This window comes from Siphateles boraxobius, unplaced genomic scaffold (assembly GCF_051911475.1).
Source record: "Siphateles boraxobius isolate OS27281-9 unplaced genomic scaffold, OSU_SipBor_1 3, whole genome shotgun sequence".
Lineage (NCBI taxonomy): Eukaryota > Metazoa > Chordata > Actinopteri > Cypriniformes > Leuciscidae > Siphateles > Siphateles boraxobius.
Window position 1 is genome coordinate 4,471,194 of NW_027508919.1, and position 24,392 is coordinate 4,495,585.

At 38.7% G+C, this 24,392-nt stretch overlaps 2 protein-coding genes across 3 annotated transcripts in view; one reads left to right on the forward strand and one right to left on the reverse strand.

The window, feature by feature from the left end:
• Positions 1 to 339: 339 nt before the first annotated feature.
• Positions 340 to 9,504, forward strand: nipsnap3a (nipsnap homolog 3A (C. elegans)). The gene is made up of 6 exons (XM_077247509.1): positions 340 to 531; positions 2,402 to 2,609; positions 7,495 to 7,656; positions 7,901 to 8,050; positions 8,956 to 9,042; positions 9,173 to 9,504. Exons 1-6 carry the CDS (start codon positions 451 to 453, stop codon positions 9,247 to 9,249), a joined length of 765 nt encoding a protein of 254 aa, XP_077103624.1. The 5' UTR covers positions 340 to 450; the 3' UTR covers positions 9,250 to 9,504.
• A 133-nt stretch (positions 9,505 to 9,637) lies between these two features.
• Positions 9,638 to 24,392, reverse strand: part of abca1b (ATP-binding cassette, sub-family A (ABC1), member 1B) — a 46,087-nt gene continuing 31,332 nt past the window's right edge. Inside the window, exons 19-47 of one of the 2 annotated variants that reach the window (XM_077247508.1) lie at positions 23,934 to 24,065; positions 23,652 to 23,791; positions 23,433 to 23,570; positions 23,104 to 23,324; positions 22,929 to 23,004; positions 22,606 to 22,844; positions 22,453 to 22,504; positions 22,233 to 22,352; positions 21,977 to 22,125; positions 21,608 to 21,732; positions 21,420 to 21,518; positions 21,033 to 21,317; positions 20,812 to 20,950; positions 20,644 to 20,724; positions 20,368 to 20,537; positions 20,098 to 20,275; positions 19,883 to 19,998; positions 19,163 to 19,307; positions 18,930 to 19,053; positions 17,913 to 18,042; positions 17,662 to 17,782; positions 17,495 to 17,557; positions 17,283 to 17,389; positions 17,024 to 17,165; positions 16,138 to 16,272; positions 15,130 to 15,233; positions 14,307 to 14,399; positions 12,642 to 12,885; positions 9,638 to 11,051 (exon numbers count right to left, since the gene is read on the reverse strand). In XM_077247508.1, coding sequence (XP_077103623.1) covers positions 10,908 to 11,051; positions 12,642 to 12,885; positions 14,307 to 14,399; positions 15,130 to 15,233; positions 16,138 to 16,272; positions 17,024 to 17,165; positions 17,283 to 17,389; positions 17,495 to 17,557; positions 17,662 to 17,782; positions 17,913 to 18,042; positions 18,930 to 19,053; positions 19,163 to 19,307; positions 19,883 to 19,998; positions 20,098 to 20,275; positions 20,368 to 20,537; positions 20,644 to 20,724; positions 20,812 to 20,950; positions 21,033 to 21,317; positions 21,420 to 21,518; positions 21,608 to 21,732; positions 21,977 to 22,125; positions 22,233 to 22,352; positions 22,453 to 22,504; positions 22,606 to 22,844; positions 22,929 to 23,004; positions 23,104 to 23,324; positions 23,433 to 23,570; positions 23,652 to 23,791; positions 23,934 to 24,065 — 4,012 coding nt within the window. In that variant the 3' untranslated portion in view covers positions 9,638 to 10,907. Of the gene's footprint in view, positions 11,052 to 12,641; positions 12,886 to 14,306; positions 14,400 to 15,129; positions 15,234 to 16,137; positions 16,273 to 17,023; positions 17,390 to 17,494; positions 17,558 to 17,661; positions 17,783 to 17,912; positions 18,043 to 18,929; positions 19,054 to 19,162; positions 19,308 to 19,882; positions 19,999 to 20,097; positions 20,276 to 20,367; positions 20,538 to 20,643; positions 20,725 to 20,811; positions 20,951 to 21,032; positions 21,318 to 21,419; positions 21,519 to 21,607; positions 21,733 to 21,976; positions 22,126 to 22,232; positions 22,353 to 22,452; positions 22,505 to 22,605; positions 22,845 to 22,928; positions 23,005 to 23,103; positions 23,325 to 23,432; positions 23,571 to 23,651; positions 23,792 to 23,933; positions 24,066 to 24,392 lie in introns of both variants that reach the window. The other variant, XM_077247507.1, reaches the window with a different exon arrangement.

The following is a 24,392-nucleotide window of genomic DNA, read 5'->3' on the forward strand; positions in this document are numbered from 1 at the left end:
CATTCAGACCATGTCAATAATACATTTTAAAGTAGTACACATAGTAGGCTACAATTATACAAGAAAGCATAGCATGTGCAGGTGAGCTTCATATCTAAACTATTCAAATGGTTACAAAGGTTGAAAACATATCTAACCATTATATATATATATATATATATATATATATATATATATATATATATATATATATATATATATATATATATATATATATATATATATATATATATATATATATATATATATATGTGTGTGTGTGTGTGTGTGTAAAGTTTTAAATGTTACTAATTAATACAAATGATGAACGCATGCTTCCATGCAGCTAACTTGAACGATACATTTCGGCTTCCGTACTACTGGCTCTGAGTGAACTTCGTTCAGGGCTGCACGTCTGATCTGGCACGTCAGTCAAGCTGAAGGTACAGTTCCAGATTCACGACGAGAAAAATGATACAATTACGCGGTATTTTCCGGAACGCGTCACGTCACGCAGCAAAACACTGTCTCACTGTGAAAAACCGACCTACGGTGAGTTTAATAAACAAATTCACAAGTTTTATTTAGGACACAGTGGGAAACGTAACGTTCATCAATGTAGGTTTACAAATCTAATGATATTGAATCTTTGTGACTTTTGAATGGAGTTAAAAGACAACGCCAGTTTTTGATTTTGAAAGTGCGTCAGAGGACGCCCCCATTGTCAATCAACTGATCATGTAGCCTAACTCCACTGTTATATAGTTCAGGACTTGGCAGTGTCAGGAATTACAAAAGCATGAAATCACTACAAAAAAGTTTAATAATGCAAATAGAAACTAGAAGGCCCATGTTCTTCATGCATATGTGGGGTCCAAAAGTCTGACTACAGGTGAAAATGCATTATAAACATTAACGAATTGCATTATAAGCCTAACTTTAAATGAACATTTTTCGTCTATGTAATTCTAAATATAGTTTCATTCTAGGATTATATGATTCTAAAATGCCCCCCTTCAGGCTGTGCTACATGTGTCTTTTTGCTGTGAAATCTTTACTGAGTGTTATAAAGTAGCCTAACTTTAGGTATAGCTTTCTTTCTAGTATCAATTATGATACATCAGGCCTTTGAGGAACATTTATTTAGGTACATCTCCCAACCATCATTGTTTTGCCCCCCACAATATAAACTACAGAGCTTTGATCATAAAACTAAGCATTTAAATATCACCCTACTAAGACATATTATTTGGGAATATAGTGACAACTGATATTTATATGCATTTAATGTAAGTAGTCTGCTATACTGTTATAAAGATCTCATTGATTTACATTACAATCTATCAGAATTTATTTTTACTTTTTGGCCATATTAATATTAGCAACTGCATCAAATTGCATAGTTTTGCTCAGTTTGAGCCTCTGAATAAAATCGAGTTTTTTTTTTCCTCCTCGAGAATGAGCTCCATAATCTCCTATGTCACTATAATATAAATTATAAAAGCCTGATGTATCAAATATGACTTTTTCATTTCAAAATAATAGTTTTCTGACTGTTATTTTGTATATCATCCTTGCAGAGTTAATGACAGTAGCACTTCAGCTGGATAAACTCCAAAGAGCATCTTGTGAAAATGAAGAAAATCTGACCTTTTGTGCAAAGGGGTTCACATAATTTTGCTATTTGATTTACTGTCTTAAAAGTAAATTAAAAGTGCAAAATCTTCTTAAATATTTTAGCAGTTTACATACAATATTTCATGTTTAAATGTCAAAACCAAAACAAAACACATTTCCCATTCAGACCTTTTTACCCTTCTATATTTATACACAGTGTATATATCTTTTTAGTTTTTAACATGCCATTATTGTCAATTTCACTTTAAGTGTAGAGTTGTCTTGTCAAAGAATATACAGTATTTGGGACGTATGGACTTAGGGGTATAGGGTTTGATCTTTGTGCTTAAGTGGGAATCGGCTGGTCTGAACTTTTAGAACATAAACATTTGTACAGTTTATCTTTGACATGATTGACATGGCAGTTTCAAGGTTTTTGAAAAGATCATAATGTCCGCAACACTGCTACTTACTCCATTATAATCTTTTCAATTCAGTGGTCCTTTTTGTCCTGCACCTGCCAGAAGGTGGGATGTGCACACAACAACTTGATTAAACAAGTTTCAAGGTTTTTAAAATGTGCTGATATGTTTGGATGGGGGGATGTGCCTAAAAATGACTTGAACCTCAGTAAATTGAAATTGAAAAAACAGGAGGCTTGAAGCTGCCATTTCTCAAATGAGTCCGTTTTATGAAATCATATAGAATCAGACAAGTGTAGACGTAGAATATGAGTTATAAGCTGAACAGTTCCAATAATGACCACATGATGTCACCAGCAGTTTGTTTTACATTTGCCGAGCAGCCCAGGGCATCGATCTCCACCGGACCGCAGCAGCAGCACGGAGACTTCTATGAGTTCCGCACATATTACATCCAGCCGCATCTCAACGCTGCCTTCCTCAAACTGACGAATGAGAAGATCCACCTGCGTACAGCCCACTCAGAGCTCGTCGGATACTGGAGTGTGGAATATGGGGGTCTCAATCAGGTTTTACACATTTGGAAGTATGGTGAGAAAGACTACCGAATTCTTAATGTCCAATCTACACTTTAAAATCTTTATAAGACTAATAAGTAAGTAAAATGCAACAAAACGCAAGAATAATATGAAACTCATCCGGAAATTACAAACAGACTTTTTATCTTAAAACTAGACTTGATCAAGTGGTCTTCAAAACTGCATGGGACACGGTAAACACAGATCTATGCTTTGCATTAGAAAGATTAACTGGTACAGTTGAAAAGAAGCTGGATAAATTTGGGGACATCATTTACGCATATGGAAGTGAGAGGTTTGGTGTGGAAAAAAGGAAGGAAAAAGTACAAACTACTCCTGGATTGTCTAGACGGCAGCAGAAAATTGAAGGGTTAGTTAGAGAAAGGAGACAGCTGAGGAAGCAATGGAAAAGAGCGGAACAAAGTCAGAAGGAGGGACTCAATCTCTTACAAAGGGCCATAAAAGATAAGCTTGCAACATTACGCAGAGCTGAGCGCCTACGGAAACGCTACAAAAAGGAGCGTGCGAGGGCTAATTTCTATAAAGATCCATTCAAATTCGCAAAGAAGTTATTCACCAGTGAGAAGAATGGCACTTTAAAAGCATCTAGGGTTGAGCTAGAGAGATATTTGGAGGAAACACATACAGATGCAAAAAGGCATAAGCCTATGTCTATTCCGTCAGACATACCGCCTGTCAATCCACCAGAATACCAAATGGAGGTCTGTGCACCTAAGTGGAGAGAGATAGAGCAGGTTGTGAGAAAGGCAAGGGCTTCATCATCTCCAGGGCCTAATGGAGTTCCGTACAGAGTGTACAAGAGTGCTTCAGGAGTTCTACGAATTCTGTGGAAATTGATAAAAGTGGCTTGGGAAAAGCAGGTTGTACCTAGAGCATGGCGCAGAGCAGGAGGAGTCTTTATACCCAAAGAAAAAGATGCTACAAGCATCAGTCAGTTTCGCCCTATTTCACTATTAAACGTCGAAGGAAAGATTTTCTTCAGCATTATTGCTCAGAGATTGTCAACCTACCTATTAAAGAATGGCTTCATTGACACTTCAGTTCAAAAAGCGGGCATTCCAGGATTCTCAGGATGCTTAGAACACATCAGTGTTATCTGGCAACGAATTCAATCAGCTAAAAAGGAGAGGAAGGAGCTCCACGTGACATTCCTGGATTTGGCTAATGCATATGGTTCAGTGCCACATGAGCTTCTTTGGGCATCATTTGATTTTTTCAGGGTACCGATGTCGATAACAAATTTAGTGAAAGCCTATTATGGAGATTTGCAATTTAGTTTCTCAACTCCAGAATTCAGCACTACATGGCAATGCTTAGAGGTTGGAATAATGGCAGGATGCACCATTTCTCCACTGGCTTTTACCATGGCAATGGAAGTAATCATTAGGGCATCAAAATGGGTAGTAGGAGGAGAGCGCTTGGCTTCTGGGATGCGACTACCACCAATCAGAGCATACATGGATGACATGACAACCATGACTACAACGGTAGCCTGCACTAATCGGTTATTGGGGAAGTTAACAGATAATATTGAATGGGCATGAATGCAATTTAAGCCCTCTAAATCAAGGAGCATCTCCATAATTAAAGGCAAGGTAGTAGATAAAACATTCTTCATTAATGGTGAGGCAATACCAACAGTTTCTCAGAAGCCAGTGAAGAGTCTAGGGAGATGGTACGATGGGGATCTAAAGGACACAGTTCGAGTGGGAGAAGTTAGACAGCAAGCAGTGGAAGGGTTGAAGAGCATAAACAGCTGTGCTCTACCAGGCAAACTGAAACTCTGGTGCTTTCAGTTTGGTCTACTGCCAAGGTTGCTGTGGCCACTGACTGTGTATGAGGTTTCTTTGACAACAGTGGATAAGCTGGAAGCGTTAATAAGTTCATACATCAGGAAATGGTTGGGAGTTCCACGCTGCCTCAGCAGAGTGGGACTTTATAGTAAAGGAGTATTGCAGCTGCCAGTCTCTGCTTTAACCGAGGAGTATAAGTGTGCCAAGGTCAGACTGGAAATGACTTTAGCAGAGTCACGTGACAAATGTGTAAGGGAGACAGCCCCTGTGGTAAAAACTGGTAGAAAGTGGTCAGCAAAGAAATCTGTAGTAGAGGCAAAGGCTGACCTTCAAATTGGGGATATCGTGGGACAGGTACAGCATGGAAGAGGGGGTTTTGGGCTCAGTTTAGCTCCTCCTAAATGGCACAAGGCAGGCCCAGCCCAAAGGAGGAAGCTGGTAGTCAACGAGGTGCGAAAGCAGGAGGAGAGGATGAGATGTATAAAGGCCATTTCCCAGGCCAAGCAGGGAGAGTGGATGAGATGGGAGAGTGTGGAACAACGCAAAATGGGCTGGCAAGACCTTTGGTCAATGGAAGAGAGTAAGATCAGTTTCCTTATTAGGTCAACATATGATGTTCTCCCATCACCGCAGAACCTAAACCTCTGGGTAGGAGAGGATCCATCTTGTCCTTTGTGTTCATCACCTGCCACATTAAGGCACATTTTGACAGGATGTAAGATGGCTCTTAGCCAGGGTCGGTTTACTTGGCGCCATGACCAAGTATTGCGATGTTTGGCTTTAGCATTGGAAGGCAAGTGTAGTATGACCAATAAATTGCCGACTGTTCTAGCAAAACATTACACGCAGAAGACAATATTCCTCCGCCCAGGCGAGCAACCACCAAGAAAAGGTGCTAACACCAATTCTCGCCCAGGACAACTGGAAGCTGCTAGGGACTGGAAGATGCTGGTTGATCTTGATCAACGGCTTATTTTTCCACCTGAGATTGCCACCACTAACCTACGACCAGATATTGTTTTGTGGTCTGGATCAGCACACATTGTTCAACTGATAGAGTTAACAGTGCCATGGGAGGATGCGGTAGATGAGGCATATGAGAGGAAGAAACTGCGGTATGCTCATCTGGCCACTGAAGCAGAACAGCGAGGATGGAGAGTCCAGGTTTATCCAGTGGAAGTGGGTTGTCGTGGTTTTGTGGCACACTCTACAACCCGGTTCCTCAGAGACGTCGGATTCAGTGGCCAAGAGTTGCGTCGTACAGTAAAGAACTTATCTGAAGCAGCAGAAAGGAGCAGCAACTGGCTGTGGTTGAGACGAAAAGATTCTAGCTGGCTGTGTACAGGCCGCCATGCTACGGTTTCGTAGAATTCTTGAAAACTTGAAAGGTCTGTTGGTTTATTTGTATAGGTTGTATAGTATTTACAGTCATTACGTTCCTGTGTATATTGCGTGAATGACGGGTGGTTGGGCAGATATTGTGTTTTGCGGTAGGTGGTATGCCATACGGAACCGTTGCCACTGAAACTGCATATTAACGCACCAGTGGGGCTCGACAGCCTTAGTCAAACGGGTTAGCGCGTATGGTTGGGTTGCGGAGAGATTGTGAGATTGTGGTTAGGTCTCAGCAGCAACTGTTGGTTTATTTGTATAGGTTGTATAGTATTTACAGTCATATACAGTCGTTCCTGTATATATTGCGTGAATGACGGGTGGTTGGGCAGATATTGTGTTTTGTGGTAGGTGGTATGCTATACGGAACCGTTGCCACTGAAACTGCATATTAACGCACCAGTGGGGCTCGACAGCCTTAGTCAAACGGGTTGGCGCGTATGGTTGGGTTGCGGAGAGATTGTGAGATTGTGGGTAGGTCTCAGCAACTGTTGGTTTATTTGTATAGGTTGTATAGTATTTACAGTTATTACGTTCCTGTGTATATTGCGTGAATGACGGGTGGTTGGGCAGATATTGTGTTTTGCGGTAGGTGGTATGCCATACGGAACCGTTGCCACTGAAACTGCATATTAACGCACCAGTGGGGCTCGACAGCCTTAGTCAAACGGGTTGGCGCGTATGGTTGGGTTGCGGAGAGATTGTGAGATTGTGGTTAGGTCTCAGCAGCAAGAGGGAAGTAGAGGTCAGTAAGCTGGGCTGAGTTGAGTGGGGGACGGAGGGGGGTGACTCTGGGACGCCAGAGTCACTGTCGAGCCCTCTTGAGGTGTCGTGGGCTAGTCGACGAAACACTGAGGACGGAAGGTGCCCACTTGAAGACCCTAGAGATGTTCCCTACTCCGCTCAATCCAGAGGGTTGTTATGGGGGACCGCACTGTGGTTGCAGCCGTTGTGTGTGCTGACGCGCAATACACTGTATTAACACCAGACAGAAGATTCACGTCACCAGATGGAAAGGAGCGTAAATGGATGGAGAAGCATAGGTTACTGTAAAGCTACGTCTTAGTTGGTGATTATCTTGGCGAAAGCCGAGTACAAATCAGCATGAAGTTTTAACATCTACTCTCGTGTAATGGAAATCACCAGATGTTGTATAGGTCATTCAAGTTTGACCCATGCTTTTTTGCTTAAAGGTGAAGACCCAACTTATATGCATGTTTTGCAAGATTCCCCTAACTGTTAAACATATTTTATTAGATTGTCCTGGACTTAATACAAGTAGAATGCTTTTTTATGAAGTTACCTCACTTTTTAAAAAATCTTGTATAAAATGACTTGCTGTTTTTGTCTGTTTTGTTTTTAATGTATTTATATGATATTTGTATTTTTTGTAATTGAATTTTTGCCATGAAAATAGCCTTGGATGCTGACAGGCACTAAATAAAACAATCTGACTCTTAATCTGCAACAAATAATTGAAAATCCTGACCAAAGGACACTGACTCTACTTCTAAGGGTTTCCAGGTGTAGCCGGGACATCCTGTTTTTCTCCTTATATGATTTTTTGTTTACTGTTTTGACCCAAAGATGTTTTGTGTATATTTTATTTAAAATATCTAAAGGCATAGTGCTGCTCCACATACAACTCCACAACAAACCCTTCTTTTCTTTCTTTGCTATAATGTTGTTTAGACAGCTATGCCCAGCGTGCATCTGTGCGGGCAGCCCTGGCTCAGGACCCCAGCTGGATTGAGCAGTACATCTCTAAAGCGATGCCCATGCTGAGCACTCAGGATAATGAGGTGACGTACCTCGTACCCTGGAGCAAGATTCAGAAGCCACCCAAAGATGGAGGTGTGAACTATGTGCATTAACATGTCATGCATCGATTTTTAAAGGCTCACCAATAGAAAGAAAATAAAAATTATTAAAAACGTATTGATTCGATTGGAACTCCAATCATAATGGTTTCCTAAATATTCCCCCTTCTGTCATTACAAATATGCCTACATTGTTAACAAAAGAAGATATAAAGATTTCAAATACTCCAGGCATACTTATCTGAACAGCTTTTTTAAAAATGTATTGTTTTCTGAAGGAGTTTTCGAGTTAGCCACCTTCCAGATGAAGCCGGGCGGTCCGGCGGTGTGGGGTAAAGCGTTTCAGGCAGCAGTGGGCACCCACACGGGATCAGGATATGCCCACTCAGTTGGGGTGTTTCACTCTGAATTTGGACCGCTCAATCAAGGTGAGTTAGGCAAGAAAGCAATTATGTTTGTCATAAACAATTACCATGTCATATCATTATGATATGTTTTTTGAGTTACAACCTGTAATTTAAAAATACACTAGCATTCAATAGTTTGGGGTCAGTACCTGTTTTTCTGAAAAACTTGCTTTCTATTTAGCAATGATGCATTGATCAAAAGTGACAGTAAAGACATTGAGAATGTTGTTTAGATTTCAAATAAATGCTCTTCTTTTGAACTTTCTATTCATCAAAGAATAAAAAAGAAATCAGCATGTAAGAATGATTTCTGAAGGATCATGTGACTCTGAAGACTCGATTAGAATTAGTAAAGAGCAGCTTGCACCACCAAAACCCTCTTTTGGCGTTAAAAAAACTACTCTCAGTATTTACTAAAGACACGCTGTTGAAAAATTATCTATGAAAAGACGTGGACAAGGTTTATTTTTGATGCTGAGCTTATTGCATATGCATTTGTAGAAGTTTCCCTTTCAGATGCAAAAATTATGGGAGGAGAGTATTTAAATGAATCATGTAACTTGATTTACTAAAGTTTGTGCTAGTCAATTTACTGGTATTTACCTGCGGCATTATTTAATGCCCCCCAAAAACAAGTCTTAAGCCACTTTGTGCCTGTGTTGTTATTAGATCACCCGCACCTGATTATCATCGGATGTGCTTGTTTGCAACCTTACGCGTATATGCGCTGATCTTTATAGACCGTGTGGGTCATTTTGGAATTGATCTGACAGCGTCTGTGTTCTTTAATGTGCGCACTGTCAGGAAATCACCTGCAGAACTTTCCACTCCCATCAACGCTTTTATGGGATTGTGGTTTAGTAAATCTGTTTTCAAACTGCTTTTTGTATATACAGTATATTCTGATATTTCTTTCCAATGCGCAGTGCATGTCTTATGGTGGTATGAGAGTGCAGATCAGCGTGCAGCAGTGCGCCAAAAAGCTCATGGAGATGCCAGAGTAGTGGCGGCAGGTACATCTTACAACTTATTACAGCAGACAATATTGTACTGTGATTATGAGAGAATTCTGGGTCTTTTATGTTTTAATGTTTGCATTTTTAAAATTACATTTCTTTTTTACTTGTGTATTTTTTTCTCCAGTAAGGGAGAGTACAGCGTACCTGGTGTCACAGAAGAACAAACTCATGTTCCCCTGTACCTTCTCACCAATGAAATAACATGGCCTCGAGGTTTGAATCCACAATCGGGTACATGTGGAATGAGATTTAATTTATGCAGCAAATTAAATAAGTGGCCTGATAAACAGATTTAATTGTAGCAAGTTCCTTGAAAGTTTTTACAGATGATCAAATAATGATAGTGGGTCAAAATTATACTTTGCATCACATTAAGAATAAAAAGACTTTAATCATCCATGTCATTTCTTTTCTACAATAAATTCTTCCATGGCAATAAAAAACATTTTAAATTCAGCAATGTTATGTTGCATTTTGCATAGATTAGATATAGTGATAACATGTATGGTGGTTCTTTTTGTTAAATTTGAAATAGATTGACACTGAAAATAATTCATACATTGAATTGACGTCACAGATCAAACAAATATAAGGGTTGTAGATTGTCATTTTTTATTGTGTAAATACAGTGAATGAACAAGGCAAGTAACAGACATTCCACAGCCATAAATTTGAAATGTAAACGGGTATTAAATGAGGAACATCACTGTGGTACTAAGACTTTTTTCCTTTTTGTTTTTTAGTTCTATTATTTTGAGAGAACCCAAATCAAAACTAAACAGTAAATGAAAAATAGCAAAAACATTGTCTGTGGAAAATCCAGTGCAAAGATCTCAACACATTGGCATTATATAAATTTTTTTAATTAACATAGCAAATAAAGTGCTTGGATGAAAGGCGAAAATCGCTATCACCTATTCCAGTGAGATCCAAAATACTGATTTAACAATCCGAACTGAATGCATGGATAGTCCACCCTTACTGTACTGAACGGCTATGTAATACAGCTGGAAATTGTGTTTGTGGAATTCTGTATTTAATGGCCAGAGATCCAATGAAGGACACCTCAAATGCCCTTTTACTAAAGAAGGCACATGATCGGGATTTTCATATTGATTTCCTTCGAAGTTGTTCATACGACTCTGAGGTATTTGTTACATAGTGTAACTTTAAAGCTTACTTGTATAAACTTTATTTTATTTAAAAAAAAAACTACAAAATCAATCACCTTGTTTTGTCCATGCACAAAGATTCTTATATTACAAGATAACGTGAGGCACTCTTGGATAGAACAGCTTATAAAATAATGCCCCTTTTTTAAACATCTAAAACAATTGCTTGTTTATAAATAGACATATTAAAAACAAAATCATTTTAACATTGTACAATTTGCAGTTTTGCAGTTCAGCCTTTGGCCACGCAAACAATTACGATTCTTCAGAATGTGATTCCCAGTCTTCTAGTCTTAAGAAAAAAAGTACAAAGACACTGACCCTGAATTATTAATCATTGGCATTTTTTCATCTGCCCGCCCCTATTATCTCAGACAATGAAAATTAATCTCTGTCAACGACTGCGGAAAATGCAGTCCATGCAGTCTATACCAGAAATTATGGCTTCAAGCTTAACACTGTGACTGACACGGTTGGAAACACGAGAGAAGTCTTTTCAATTTCTTTTGCATTGACTTGCATTGAGTGTCTCGTCTGCAGTGTCTGCCTCTCAGCTGACCGGTGAAGACGTTTATCTTCAGACCGTGGTCAGAACAGCAGACTGCAGCTCAAAGGCCACAAAAACATTGTGAAACATGTGGAATCCACTGGCTCCAGTTAGCATGTGGTGTAAAGAGAGACTCCGGCTCAGACAAAGCTTTCTATTGGTTTCTCCACGTTCTCTTTAGTAGACAGAGGGCTCAGAAGGGCCATGTTGACCCCTGTCTCTTTACGACGAATGGAGCTGTCCGAGTGGTCGTCACTTTGGTCCTTGGCAAAGTTAACAAATACCTGTATATTGAGGAGAAGAGTACTGAGTAATCACATCATGAGACTATTATACTATACTAGTTCATAGTATTTAAAGAGGACCTATTATGTTTTTTTACATTTTCAACTTTCTTTAGTGTGTAATGTTGCTGTTTGAGCATGAAAAAGTCATGAAATGTCGTTCCAAATGATATTTTCTAGATCAGTAAGCACTGTTTCTGAACTCCCTGAAATGATTGATTGATTGATTGATTGATTGATTGATTGAACATACACGTCACAATATTTAAATAATTCATGCCCAAGGCATAAGGAAAAATAAAGGGGGAAGGTCTGGATGAGTTGCGATAGTAGTGTGCTGAAACTTGCGGTTATGGTAAGAGGCATGCCATTTACGAAACACGCTCTTCTGTGCTTTTCAGAAGGAGGGGCTTTATAGAGCGGAACTAAACAGAGCGTTACTGACAGACTGGAAGGAGAGGAGCTGCAACAATGTCAAATATGTAACAAAATATGTTTTTCAGTGTTTCTGCGAGTCTTAAAGGTCTTAAATCAGGGCAGAAAGTATTAAATTCATGAAGTCATGGCATTAAATGTTACATGCATTGCAAAAAAACAGATTCTGTTTTCCAATACAAATATTTAAACATCTTTCAATCAAGATGCATTTACTTGAGATGCAAATGGAAAATAAAGTCTTGAAAATGTATACAACTATGTGAGTTTATGACTAAACAAGAACAAATATCTGTGTTAATTTGAAAGTTATGAAAACTTCCCTTTGAATTTAGTTAATTTTTTTGAGCCCACTGGCAGATATTTGTTCTTGTTTTAATCATAAACTCACTTCTTTTTTTTATCAATTTCACAGAAAACAAGACATTTTTATTTAAGAATCTTTAGACATTTGCACTGGAAAACATCACAAGGAACAACATCCCTTTTTTTGCAGAAGGTAACAGTTATTTCTGTATTCTGGTGGTTGGGGGCAGAGCGATTAAAAAAAATTGTAAAATGAATTACACTTTTTAGATATCTGTAGGAAGTGTTGCTACAGTGTTTTTCTCCCTTGACATTTACATTTAGAGATCACGTTGACGTATTGAGTTCCCTTCAATGTATATTCTTAAATTTCTTTTTACTTGGTCTTAAAAGGTCTTTAAAAAGTCTTAAATGTACCTACATATAAAATGCAGAAACCCTTTTTTTAGAACCAAGCATGAAAACTTATTCTAGTGCCTTGAAAAAACAATATTTAAGAATTTCTAGAAGAGCATAATATTACCTCTTTAACGACAAAAACATGATTGACTTTATAAATAAAGTCTGTGTATCTTACTGTAAAGTTTATTTTTAATCAAAATGTAATTCTTTACTTTTCTGTCAAAAAATATTATATCAGGCAGCACACATTGACTGCACCAATAATGTCATAACACACTTTTCACAATCCAACTCCCCTATATTATTTACTGCTAAATATTCTCTTTCCATCTTCAAGTGAAATGTGTTGTGAATGCCATGTGTTAACCGTTGACTGTCTTTTAACTTCACTGCACTACATACACAAAATGTGCCTGTCATATTTATTGGTTGGAAATGCCGTCTCACCTGGTCCAGAGTGGTCTGGGACACAGAGTAGTCCTCTATCCTGAGAAATTCTTTGTTCTTGGCGAGAATGCTGAAGATGTGAGAGAGGGAGGTGAGGGAGGAGGGAAGCTGGTACTGTAGCATGTTTCTGTGTTTCTCTTTCAGTGTGCTGCCCGGCAGCTCGCTTTCAATGAACTTCATCACCGGCTGCAGGTCAGGATCTGGCCCCGCAACCCTCAGAATGATGGTGTACCCATCGCCAAATCTGGAGGAAAATGAGCAAGTGATATGCAACAAATCTAGAAATGTCTAGAAACTAATGTTTTTTTTTTTTCTTAATTGTCTTTATTTCAGTCATTATTTTTGCGGTTCTGCTTGACACTGCTAATGTGCAGAAATTAGACACTGTTTCTTTAAGTAATTACTTAGTGATTTGTATACAGGTCCCTCTCAAATAATTAGCATATTGTGATAAAGTTCATTATTTTCCATAATGTAATGATAAAAATTAAACTTTCATATATTTTAGATTCATTGCACACCAACTGAAATATTTCAGGTCTTTTATTGTTTTAATACTGATGATTTTGGCATACAGCTCATGAAAACCCAAAATTCCTATCTCAAAAAATTAGCATCTCTAAACGAGCTATTAACCTAATCACCTGAATCAACTAATTAACTCTAAACCCCTGCAAAAGATTCCTGAGGCTTTTAAAAACTCCCAGCCTGTTTCATTACTCAAAACCGCAATCATGGGTAAGACTGCAGACCTGACTGCTGTCCAGAAGGCCGTCATTGACACCCTCAAGCAAGAGGGTAAGACACAGAAAGAAATTTCTGAACAAATAGGCTGTTCCCAGAGTGCTGTATCAAGGCACCTCAGTGGGAAGTCTGTGGGAAGGAAAAAGTGTGGCAAAAAACGCTGCACAACGAGAAGAGGTGCCCGGACCCTGAGGAAGATTGTGGAGAAGGACCGATTCCAGACCTTGGGGGACCTGCGGAAGCAGTGGACTGAGTCTGGAGTAGAAACATCCAGAGCCACCGTGCACAGGCGTGTGCAGGAAATGGGCTACAGGTGCCGCATTCCCCAGGTCAAGCCACTTTTGAACCAGAAACAGCGGCAGAAGCGCCTGACCTGGGCTACAGAGAAGCAGCACTGGACTTCAGGCATTTTGGCATTTCCTTCTCCCCAGTCTTCCTCCAGACTCTGGCACCTTGATTTCCGAATGACATGCAAAATTTGCTTTCATCCGAAAAAAGTACTTTGGACCACTGAGCAACAGTCCAGTGCTGCTTCTCTGTAGCCCAGGTCAGGCGCTTCTGCCGCTGTTTCTGGTTCAAAAGTGGCTTGACCTGGGGAATGCGGAAATTTTTTAGAAGGACCTGTATATTAAGTAACTTGTTTCAGTTCTCTGATTGGTGGAGATTTCTTTGCAAAATCATGGGTAATGTAGTTTTTCTCCAAGAATTCCACTGTTAAGCACAATTATTTAAAAAACAAGTTGGAATAATGTGGACTAATGGCTTCAAACAAAGCATTGATTAACTACCGCGTTGCTCACAGTAGGTTTGCCTTTTATGGTTTTTATAGTTATCTTTAAAATCAATTCCCCAGTGAAGAAACATAATTGATTTTTTTTTCTGGAACCTGACCTTTGCACTCTGTATTTTTGGTGATCTTACCTGTTCTTCAGGTGCTGGACACTCCCCAGACAGCGGAACCTGCCGTTCACCATGATGGCCATCCTGGTGCACAGTGCTTCACATTCTTCCATGCTAGGAGTGAACAGGACACAGGTTAGTTTGGATGAAAATATATTAAATACTGCCTCCTAGTGATAGGTGGAAGTTTAACCTAAGCATGAATCTAAGTAGACATTCAAATGAACACATTTTAGTGGAAAGCAAAAAGGTATCAGCCCTGCTGTCTAGCAATATCTCACTTTGTGTTCTTGTTTAGAGCAGGAGTTTTCTGGTAATCTTAGACTTTCAATGGAGGGACATAAATCTCTATTCACCCAAAACTCTGACTGTTCAAAACCTTAATAAAGAGATCATAAAATCAATTCAGTTAATCGAGCGATTTAATCAGAATCTTCCGAAGATCATGCAATCCTTTATATGATGAACATATTTAATTTAAGCTTCATTTCACATATAAACATTGATCAGCAAACATACATAGAGCACTCACATTTTAAACAGATGTTCTATGTATGTTCGCTGATTAATGTTTATATGTATAGTTGAGAGCATCAGAGTTTTAGGTGAATAGACTTTCTATGGAGGGACAGAAAGCTCTTAGATTTCATTGAAAATATTTTCATTTGTGTTCCTAAGATGAAAGAATTTGGAGTTTGGAACCACATGAAGTTGAGTTATTAATGACAGAATGATTATATCTGGGTGAACTATTCATTTTAATAATACCTCTATTAGTCCACTGTTAGTGTTTAGTTTAAGAGCATAAATTTTGATGTTATTAGAAAAATTCTGATAAATGTACCTGTGAGAGGTAAGCACAACAGAGCGTCCCTCTTTGATGACGCTGTGGATGCAGTTCCACAGTGCTCGTCGTGCTTTCGGGTCCATTCCTGTGGTGGGCTCGTCCTGTAACCAAAAGCACAGCCACACTCAGATTTGCCCACAGGTTCAACAGGAAACACACAGTGAACAGCAACATGAGCGGGAAGAACACATCTCTTCCTCGCGTGATAATATTCAGTATAATACTCAGTAATATTATTGATTTGCCTACACTGGCACTATTGGATCAGAACTGAATCGAGCTGGATGACGACACTGTTGTCTTCTGCATAGCTAATTATAGCTGAATTGAACTAATTTCAAGATTGACAAATTTTGCAATATCGACATGACACTGTTATTGAACTGAATTGAATCAACATTGAACAGACTCAAAGTGAAACACATGATTGTCTCTTCTGTAGAGCCGCTTATAGCTCAATTGAACTTGTTTCATGAATGATGTACTGTACACAGTACTCAAAACTGAACTGAACCAACACTGAACTGACTTGAGCTAAAATAATGACCCGGTTATCTTTTCAGAGCTGATTTACAGCAGATTTTGAATTCCATCATTGATTCTGCTATTTTCTACTGTGAAGCTGCTTTGAATCAATCTGTATTGTATAAAGTGCTTTATAAATTAAGATGACATGATGTGTATCGCACACTCAAGTGAATCAAAACCTGATCTTACATGATTTTTTTTTAAATCAACCCCTTTATGAAGCCTCTCTGAAGGCAAAGGCCAAAGAGTTCAGGGTAATTTAGCTCTAGGGGTGTTATAATCCTGAACTCCTTATACAACCAGAGCAAGAAAACCAGCTGAGAGAATAATCAAACAGTGGTCATATGATCCTGACTTATGTTGTTTTTGTTTGTCAGTTTGCAGACATTCACCCAAGGAGGCACAAGACTTAGAGCCAGTTATGTAAGTGTCTTTGTGTGTAAGTGTGTGTGTGTGTGTTTGAGGAAATGCACATACCAGGAAGACCACTGGAGGGGCTCCAATGAGTGATATGGCGGTGGAGAGTTTGCGCATGTTGCCACCGCTGTAGCTTCCTGCCTTTTTGTCCACGTACTTCACTAGACCCAGTTTACGGATTCCCCACTCTGCCACCTGCCAAAGGTACAAAACATCAGAAAAACCAATGAAACTTTCATAGTTCCTATTAGAGTTCAAAACATGTCCAGGTTAGATTTATATATATATATATATATATATATATATATATATATATATATATATATATAAATAAATATTGAGGTAAATCTAACCTCATCATTATTATATAATATGATATAAGAACAATAAGTTTTTATTCTAAATAGTGATTTGTCATTACTATAATACAGTATTTTTTTCCGTTTTAGTGTTGTTGTTTTTTTTTTTAAATCAGCATACATTGAAGACAGTATAAATACTCTTTTATGCACATCAATAATGCGAAAATGTGCTTAATTGTCATGCCAAAATGCACAAAAACAAATCTTCTTGGTCCTAAAGTTTTTTTCTCTACATTTTCTTAATGCAAATAAATATAAATATTTGTATTGTAATTCACTTTATTTTCAGTGGAGATTATTAGTTTAATATAGTATTTCTTAAAAATGTTAAAATTTTTGTACACTGTTTCTTTTTTTTAATTTGCATATCCTGAAGGCTGTATAAATATTTTTTTAAAGTTTTTGCATTTTGGTAATAAAAAACAAACTTAATTGGCATGTCAAATTTGGGTATTGGGAGGGTTGAGGTGAAATATGGCCCTGGCATGTGAGATTCATAATAAAGGTCTAATTCCATGAAATGATATAAAAAAAATAGTAAAAACGTATTTAAATATGTGTGTTAGTTTATAAGCTCTGCCCACCTCACAGACTTCATTCTCAGGTACACCGCGCAGGATAGCGTAGAATTCCAGGTGTTCCCGTCCTGTCAGCAGATCATTGATGGCGTCAAATTGAGGGCAGTAGCCCATGTTCTGATGTACTTCATCTATTTCTCTGAGAATACTGAGACAAGAAAAAGCAGCGTCATTAAAAACAAGCAACCACAGAAGTATATATAGACTAAGCTGTAATGAGGAAGTAGCATCTGTTCTCATCACTACATTATATGAATATCTGTACCTTTTTCCAGCTAAGAATGCTTCTCCTTTGGTGACCACAGAGTCTCCGGTCAGCATTTTAAAAGTACTGGTCTTTCCTGCTCCGTTGACACCAAGCAGACCAAAACACTGAAAGTAGAACAAAACAGAAGTCAGTTTGTGGTCCTACAGTTGCTGTGAAGAAGAGTGACTCTCTCGAATGAGGCTGATCATGAGGCATCTGTCATGAATTACCTCTCCTGGAGGAATTCCCACACATAGACGATCGACAGCGGGCTTCTGTTTCCGCTTGTACACCTGGAAAAGAAAAGGATGACAGATTGATGAGGGCACCATTTATTATACATAATTTTAAGTACTAAAATGTATGTCTGTAATCATCAGCTGAGGTTTCTGCTGACCTTAGTGAGTTGTCGGAGTTCAAGTATGTCTCCTTGTTTAGATCCATTCATGATCCTCTGCCTCTCTCTGGCCACATCTTCATCTTCCTCTCCAATCGGACTCAACTTAGCACTTAGAGACCTAGAGAAAATGGACAAGCCATCACTTTAGATCTTCTAAAATGATAAACTATGTTCAACCATAATTTCATTAGCAATTCATGAAAATGCAATTTGTTTCTTTAGGAATATCATGTTGTGATGATGCTTACTTGGGTTCAAAGAAGAAACGATACTGGATAAGGACTGTTATGATGAAGAAGACCGCTCCTTCCACAGCCATAGCAAAAAGATTCTTGCCTACCATGTCCCATTCCAGTGGAGAACGGAAACGGTTCTCACCTAATGCAAGGAAAGAGAGCACTCAGCATCTATAACAATTACCCTTGCAGTAGTTACAGTTAAAGGTGCAGCAAGCGATTTCTGAGAACGCTGTTGAAAGTGGATCGGACCGAGCAGCACAACACACTTGTAGCCAATCAACAGTAGGGGGCGTGTCCAATCATGATGGGGGAGGAGAGAGAGTGAGCAAGAGGGAGATTAGAAATGAAGAAAGACTGTAGAAAGAGAGATGGCTGAGAGACATTACAAAAGAGAAAAGGTCAGAGGAATATAACTGGACAAAGAAGGGTTATGATCAGGCAAGAGCTTTAGGACCTGTGTTAATATTAGAAAAGCTAAGGCCTGACGGACGTAGAGGTTGCATTGTTTCTGCTCCATACACGAGTAACGTCGGTTTTTCAGAAACATTTGTTTCACAGAACCAAGATATGGTGTTGCTGTAATGTTAGCTATAGTAACTGGACAGTTTTGAGTGTCATTGTTTGTCTGGAGCTGGTGTGCTGTTGGCAACTAACAACTAACTCTTGCTTGTAGATACTCTTGCACTGTATGTGTCCTTGTCGTTTGTTTGTCAACTACACTTTATTTTTTTCACGAAGCATTATTTTCCTTCGCTTCAGCTATGATAAAGAGACATCCACTCTTGCATTGTGTGTTTGTGCATTTTGGGGGCGGAGCAATGAAGAGAGTTGGTGTGTTTGTTTGGATTGATTTAAAAAATCAACAGTGTTTCTCAGAATTGCTTACTACATCTTTAATACACAGGCCAGAGAACTCAAACTTGTCATTTATCAAGTTTATGAGGTCAGACTATAAACTTCATTCATCTAATTCTCGTAATCTGTCTGCAAAAATTTAAAATTTAAACTGGAGCAAGCTAATCTTACCAAATCTCTCCATAGCGTCAGCCATGGCCTGATTCTTCACCATGTCGATGAGACCTCGACCCAGGCAGAAGTGCGGGAAGATGAGCAAAACGTTCTTCAGGATGTCGTTAATTCCACCAATCTCCTGCAGAAGAGAATGAGAGGCGTCATATTTACTTGTGCTTGTGAATTACCCCTCAACAACACAAATAGCAGGACTGCAATAGGATTAAACCAAAAAAGTAATTTCTCACATTGTTTCCAAATAACTCCATGACAAATGTGGAGACGCTCCCATTGATCCCAATGAGGATGTTGACACTAGTGAGAACCACATAAGCAGTGCTGGGGATTTTGAAGAGGAAAGAAGCCGGGTACATGAGAGGAGTGATGGACCATCTGAGGAGAGACAAGAATAATTATTTATCATCAGGGAAAATGCTATGCACATTGGCAGTGTATTCTGACCCCATGTCAGGCCCTAATCAGTCTATCTTAGAGACAGATTTTGCAAAAACAAACACCACTCACATACCTAATTGTACATTATAATGTTTTATTTTCTTATATTTTTTTATTCCATTTCTTTTATATTTGGTTCAGTAAATATACCTAACATACTTTATATATTACTTTATATATATTTAGTTCTACCCCCCCCCCCCCAAATGTTCTTCAAAAAAGTACTTTAACTTTTTTTTAAATTTTATTCTTTCACATTTTCATTAGATTTTCTTTACTATTTTGTATTACTTTTATTTCTTGTTTGAAATTTTAAGTTTATAATCAGGTTTTTTTTTTTCACATTTTCTACTAAAAACATACTTTATAATTTTTATTAAATTTCTATGATGAATGTAGTTCATAGTCTGGTTTTTCTGTTTCTATTTATGGGATATTTTCAGAATACCTATAAGTTTTCGCCTTATTGAGGTAATTAAACTAAATTCAATGAATGTCTTTATCTGTCTTACCCATATAGAAGCAAAAGAAGAGCAAGAACAGGCAAGTTGGTGGCGGAGACATAGGCTTTTTGTTGGAAGCACACAAAGATCAGGATCACCAGAGTAGCAGGAACGACATAATTGCACTATACCAGAAAGCAGACAAAAATAAGATTAGAGATTTTGGGTCAGCAGCCAAGTAGGTGAGTGCATAAAGGGATATGAAAGCAAAACCAGACACTCACCATATCCCAAAGAAAGTTGGCCAGCCAATAGAGGTATGGCTGAACTCCGCTGATAAACTGCATATGCTTGGCCTTATTCACTCGTTCCTGAATAAGAAAGACAACAAAGCTGGCGGGAACGAAGGACATGGCGAAGATCACACAAATGGAAACTAGCACGTCCACTGAGGTGGTCATCCTGAAATGGCATAAATCAGAGTTAAGAGATTAGAAAAACATGATCGTCCTTAAGAAATGTTATTTAAATGTAATCAATGTTTCAATGCTTACAGGGCCACTTGAGAAAGCTGTTCTTTGGTCAGATTGAGCGGATGGTTGAACGCAGTGATGCCAAACTGACGGGGGTCTTTGCCAGGTGGTAAGTTGGCACGCAAGATGCCGTTGTTCATTACATTGAGGAAGGATCCAATACTGTGCCAGCCCTTGTTATTGAACCATATCTGAAAATAATAACGAAACCCCAATAAAGATCACTCCAAGTAGACTTTAAATTTAAAATAGATTCTTTAATGTGTTTAAAATAGCATTCGTCCAGCTGTCACTCACCTTGACATTATTCTTAGTGTCCAGCCCATTGATGAAGGCAGACAGGCTTTTCAAGAAACGGTCGGCAGCTGATCCTGAGTTCTAAAAGAGTAGAATAAGAAGAAATACTTCACGCACTATTCCTGAATGCTGTTTGATTCATATCGTAAGATCAGCTTTTTGGTTTACCTTGCCCAGTTGGAAGATCTCCCTGACTCTAGAGATGGCATCATCGATCTCCTCAGCAGGAGGAAGTACCTGAGTGCTTCTAGCGCCCAATGAATATCCTCCATACCTGAATTCGTTCACCCAGATCTTGTTCTTTAAGCTTTAAAAGAAACCATTTGTTTACCCATTGAATGGCAGTATTGAACTATTTCAGTTAATGTAGATACAAAGTCAGCCCATACCTTTTCCCAATGATCTGTGCGTAAGTCTTCACTAGATAGTCTGAGATGTTTCGTCCTGTCAGGTTCTGGAGAGTCTCAGTTTCACTGATCTTAATCTGAGGAGGTGGCAGTCCACCAGCACCGGCAGGGCATTCTGGGAGCATCTTCTTTTTGCCATTACAGCTGCACTCACAAGCAGGTGATGGGTTGTCCATGGTCCAGTTTGTCATTGTGAAAATGTCCATCAGGCTTTCTGCCACTTCTGGTGTAGACCATTCCTCATCACCAATTGTACAGGGAGCCTCACTAAAACCATGGGAGAAGACAGGCTTAGTTTTTTCTGGAATTAAAAAAAATATTAACAGTTGCAAGTAAATCTTGGTGTTTCATATACTCGAAGTTACTTACAGAATTGGTTCTCCTTCCATGCATCGTGTTCCAAAGCCAGGATCATCTAATAAGGCGTTGAGTAATTTTTGTGTGCTTATATCATGTGGAGCATCATCACTATAACAAAGAATGACCATATTTAATCTAAATGGTTTCCTGCAAGCATTTTAAATTGATGTTGAATAATACATGTTGTCCTTACGTACCTGATGAATGTGATTTGTTCTTCATACATCCAGGGATTAAGAGCTAGGCTGGGATATTTTCCAAATGGTGGCACAATAAGACTGAATACTAGAGCGATGCACACAAACACAGCGGGAAGAACAATCTGCAAAGAGAATCAAAGTGAGTTGATCAAAACAGAACTTTACTGACACGGGCTGCATTTCGCAAAAGCTTAAGTAGATCGTAGAAATGGAAAGTCTCTATGATCTACTTTTGAGAATCATAGAAACCATTGACACCAATCTACTTAAGTATATCTACTTATCTACTACATATCTACTTAAGCTAATGTTGTTTTTGGGAAACGCAGCCCAGGTTTAGTTTTTTATTATACTTCCCATTCTTACCTGTGCAAAAAAGCCTTTCCTTGAGCGGCGAGCAAAAAGAAATCTCTTCCATAATAATGCCACAAACTGCTGCCTCTTTAAACTCCAGCCTTTAACCTGATATGATCCTTTTCCATCAGTCACGCTGAAATAGTCTGTCTCTTTGGATTCTGGTGATCAAATATATCAACAGGAATATTTAAAACCAAGAATATGAAGACATTTGTCTGTCTATAATCTAATGATCCAGTATACATTTTAGGGCTTTAAATTTTACCTGGATCACCACAAGATTCGGTGCAGTCAAAGTCATCGTCGTCGGTCAGGGGTTTGAGGCAGCTCTGGTGGTCACCGCCAAATGCATGTTGTCTGTGTCTGCGCACTGGCACAGTTCCATCTAACAAAGTTATAAATACAAGATGAGATCTTAGTTGGATTTTTTTCTTTCTACTGTTTATTCAGTTTTCTAGAGAGCTAATAGAGAGCTAAAAAATTACCAGAGATGATTTCTGCGTCAACTCCACTGTCCTCTGCCACTTTAAGGAAAATCTATATAAAAATAGAAATATCATTAAGAACTTGCATAATCACAGCTAACATCCTAAAGATTTTTTGTTGACAGATAAAACACAAGACAAGCTACTCTGTACCTCTTCAAGTGTAGTATCTGAGACACCATAGCTCGAAATTCCAAGGTCAGCGAGCCGTTCATCCAGGTCATGGAAGAGTTCAACAAAAGCACCATCTTTGGCAGACTCATACGGCAACACATATGTGATCTCATGACCGAGGTCTTCCACCATGCGGGCAGCGGGAACATACTTCAGGATTAGACTGGAGATGAGGGCCACATCAACAGGAACAACAGAAGATTCGGGCCATGTAGTTCCTGCAGAACATATTGAACAGAGTAAAAACTTTAGTGAATACAGTTACCCATCATTTTAAAGTTTGAGGTCAGGTGTTGCCTTACCAATCGCTGTGGCAGCTTCGCTCTCTTGGTCGCTACCAAGACCAGCATCTGAACTGCTGACCGATGCATTGTCTTCCTAGAAAACCAATGAAACAACAGTGTTTAGCTATTAGCTTACCAACAAATCAATGTGTTCACTGATTTTTTTAAATTTTTGAACCTGAGGTGTACTTACTTTTTTAACGAAAGACACTGTGCTGCTCGAGTTCCTACAAGAACTGAGAGAATGTTCAGAGTTTTTCTTCACCAAGGTAAGATAGTATCCGGTACCCAGTTGAGTCTTCAGAAACAGCGAGGAACCCACACAACAAAGCTTTCCATGGGAAATGATGGCAATACGATCGCCCAGAATGTCTGCTTCATCCATATGATGGGTAGAAAGAAGGATAGTGCGACCTGAAAAAATACCCACAGTCTTCTATTATTAATAAATGAGAGCTGGTTGTATTTTCTGTATATATAAATACAAAATGGAGTCATGTCCAAATGCCATAGGGTGGTTACCAGCACGGTACTTCAGAAGAAGGTCCCAGATGCCTCTACGAGCGTATGGATCCACACCAGCGGTTGGCTCGTCCAGAATGACAACCTTTGACCCTCCAACAAAAGCAAGGGCTACCGAGAGTTTCCTCTGCATACCACCTGAAGAACACAAAAATTGTAAGTTTGCAACAAATCAAACAACCAACATATCAAAATTTCAAAGGTCATAATGCAACACACCTGACAATTGGCTGGTCCTGCATTTGCGTTTGTGTGGAAGGCCAGTATCGGTTAGGATCTGCTCCGTCTCAGCCTTCACATCCTCCTCAGACAGACCCTTCAGACGGGCATAGAACCAGATGTGCTCTTCTACTGTCAACCTGAAATACCCCAGGCCAAGCAAGAGTGGATTATCATCCACAGAAATGATCTATACAACATGTCCTTGACATCAACTAATATGTGACTTTTTTTGAATTATTTTCCTTGATCGTTTCTTGTAGGTCTGATAAAGGCACTTACATGCTGAAGAGGACGTTGTGTTGTGGACACACTCCGAGGCTCCGCCTGATAGAACTCAGCTCTGAGCGAATGTCTTTGCCCATGATATACGCAGTGCCAGAGGTGGGAGGGAAAAGGCCAGTTAGGATAGACCTAAAAACATTGAAGGTAAATTGAAGGGTTAGATATTATAGCCAAAAGGTAAAATAACTCTTTTCTATTTGAATATATTTTAAAATGTAATTTATTCCTGATTTGGTGCTCAAGAAAATGTCTTATTATTATCAATATCGAAAACAATTTGTGCAGTTTAATATTTTTTTCCAAGATTTTTTGAAGAATAGACAGTTAAAAAGAACAGTATTTATTTGACATACATTTTTTGACACTATAAATATCTTTACTGCCACTTTTGATCAATTTAATGCATCCTTGTTGAATAAAACTATTAATTTATTTTAAAAATGAATGTTACTGACC

Excerpts from the sequence above, each read along its gene's own strand:
- nipsnap3a (XM_077247509.1), top strand. The coding sequence starts at position 451 with ATGATACAATTACGCGGTATTTTCCGGAACGCGTCACGTCACGCAGCA. Across the intron at positions 7,657-7,900 it reads GAAGCCACCCAAAGATGGAG|GAGTTTTCGAGTTAGCCACC; the intron begins GTGTGAACTATG and ends TGTTTTCTGAAG. Across the intron at positions 9,043-9,172 it reads TGCCAGAGTAGTGGCGGCAG|TAAGGGAGAGTACAGCGTAC; the intron begins GTACATCTTACA and ends TTTTTTCTCCAG.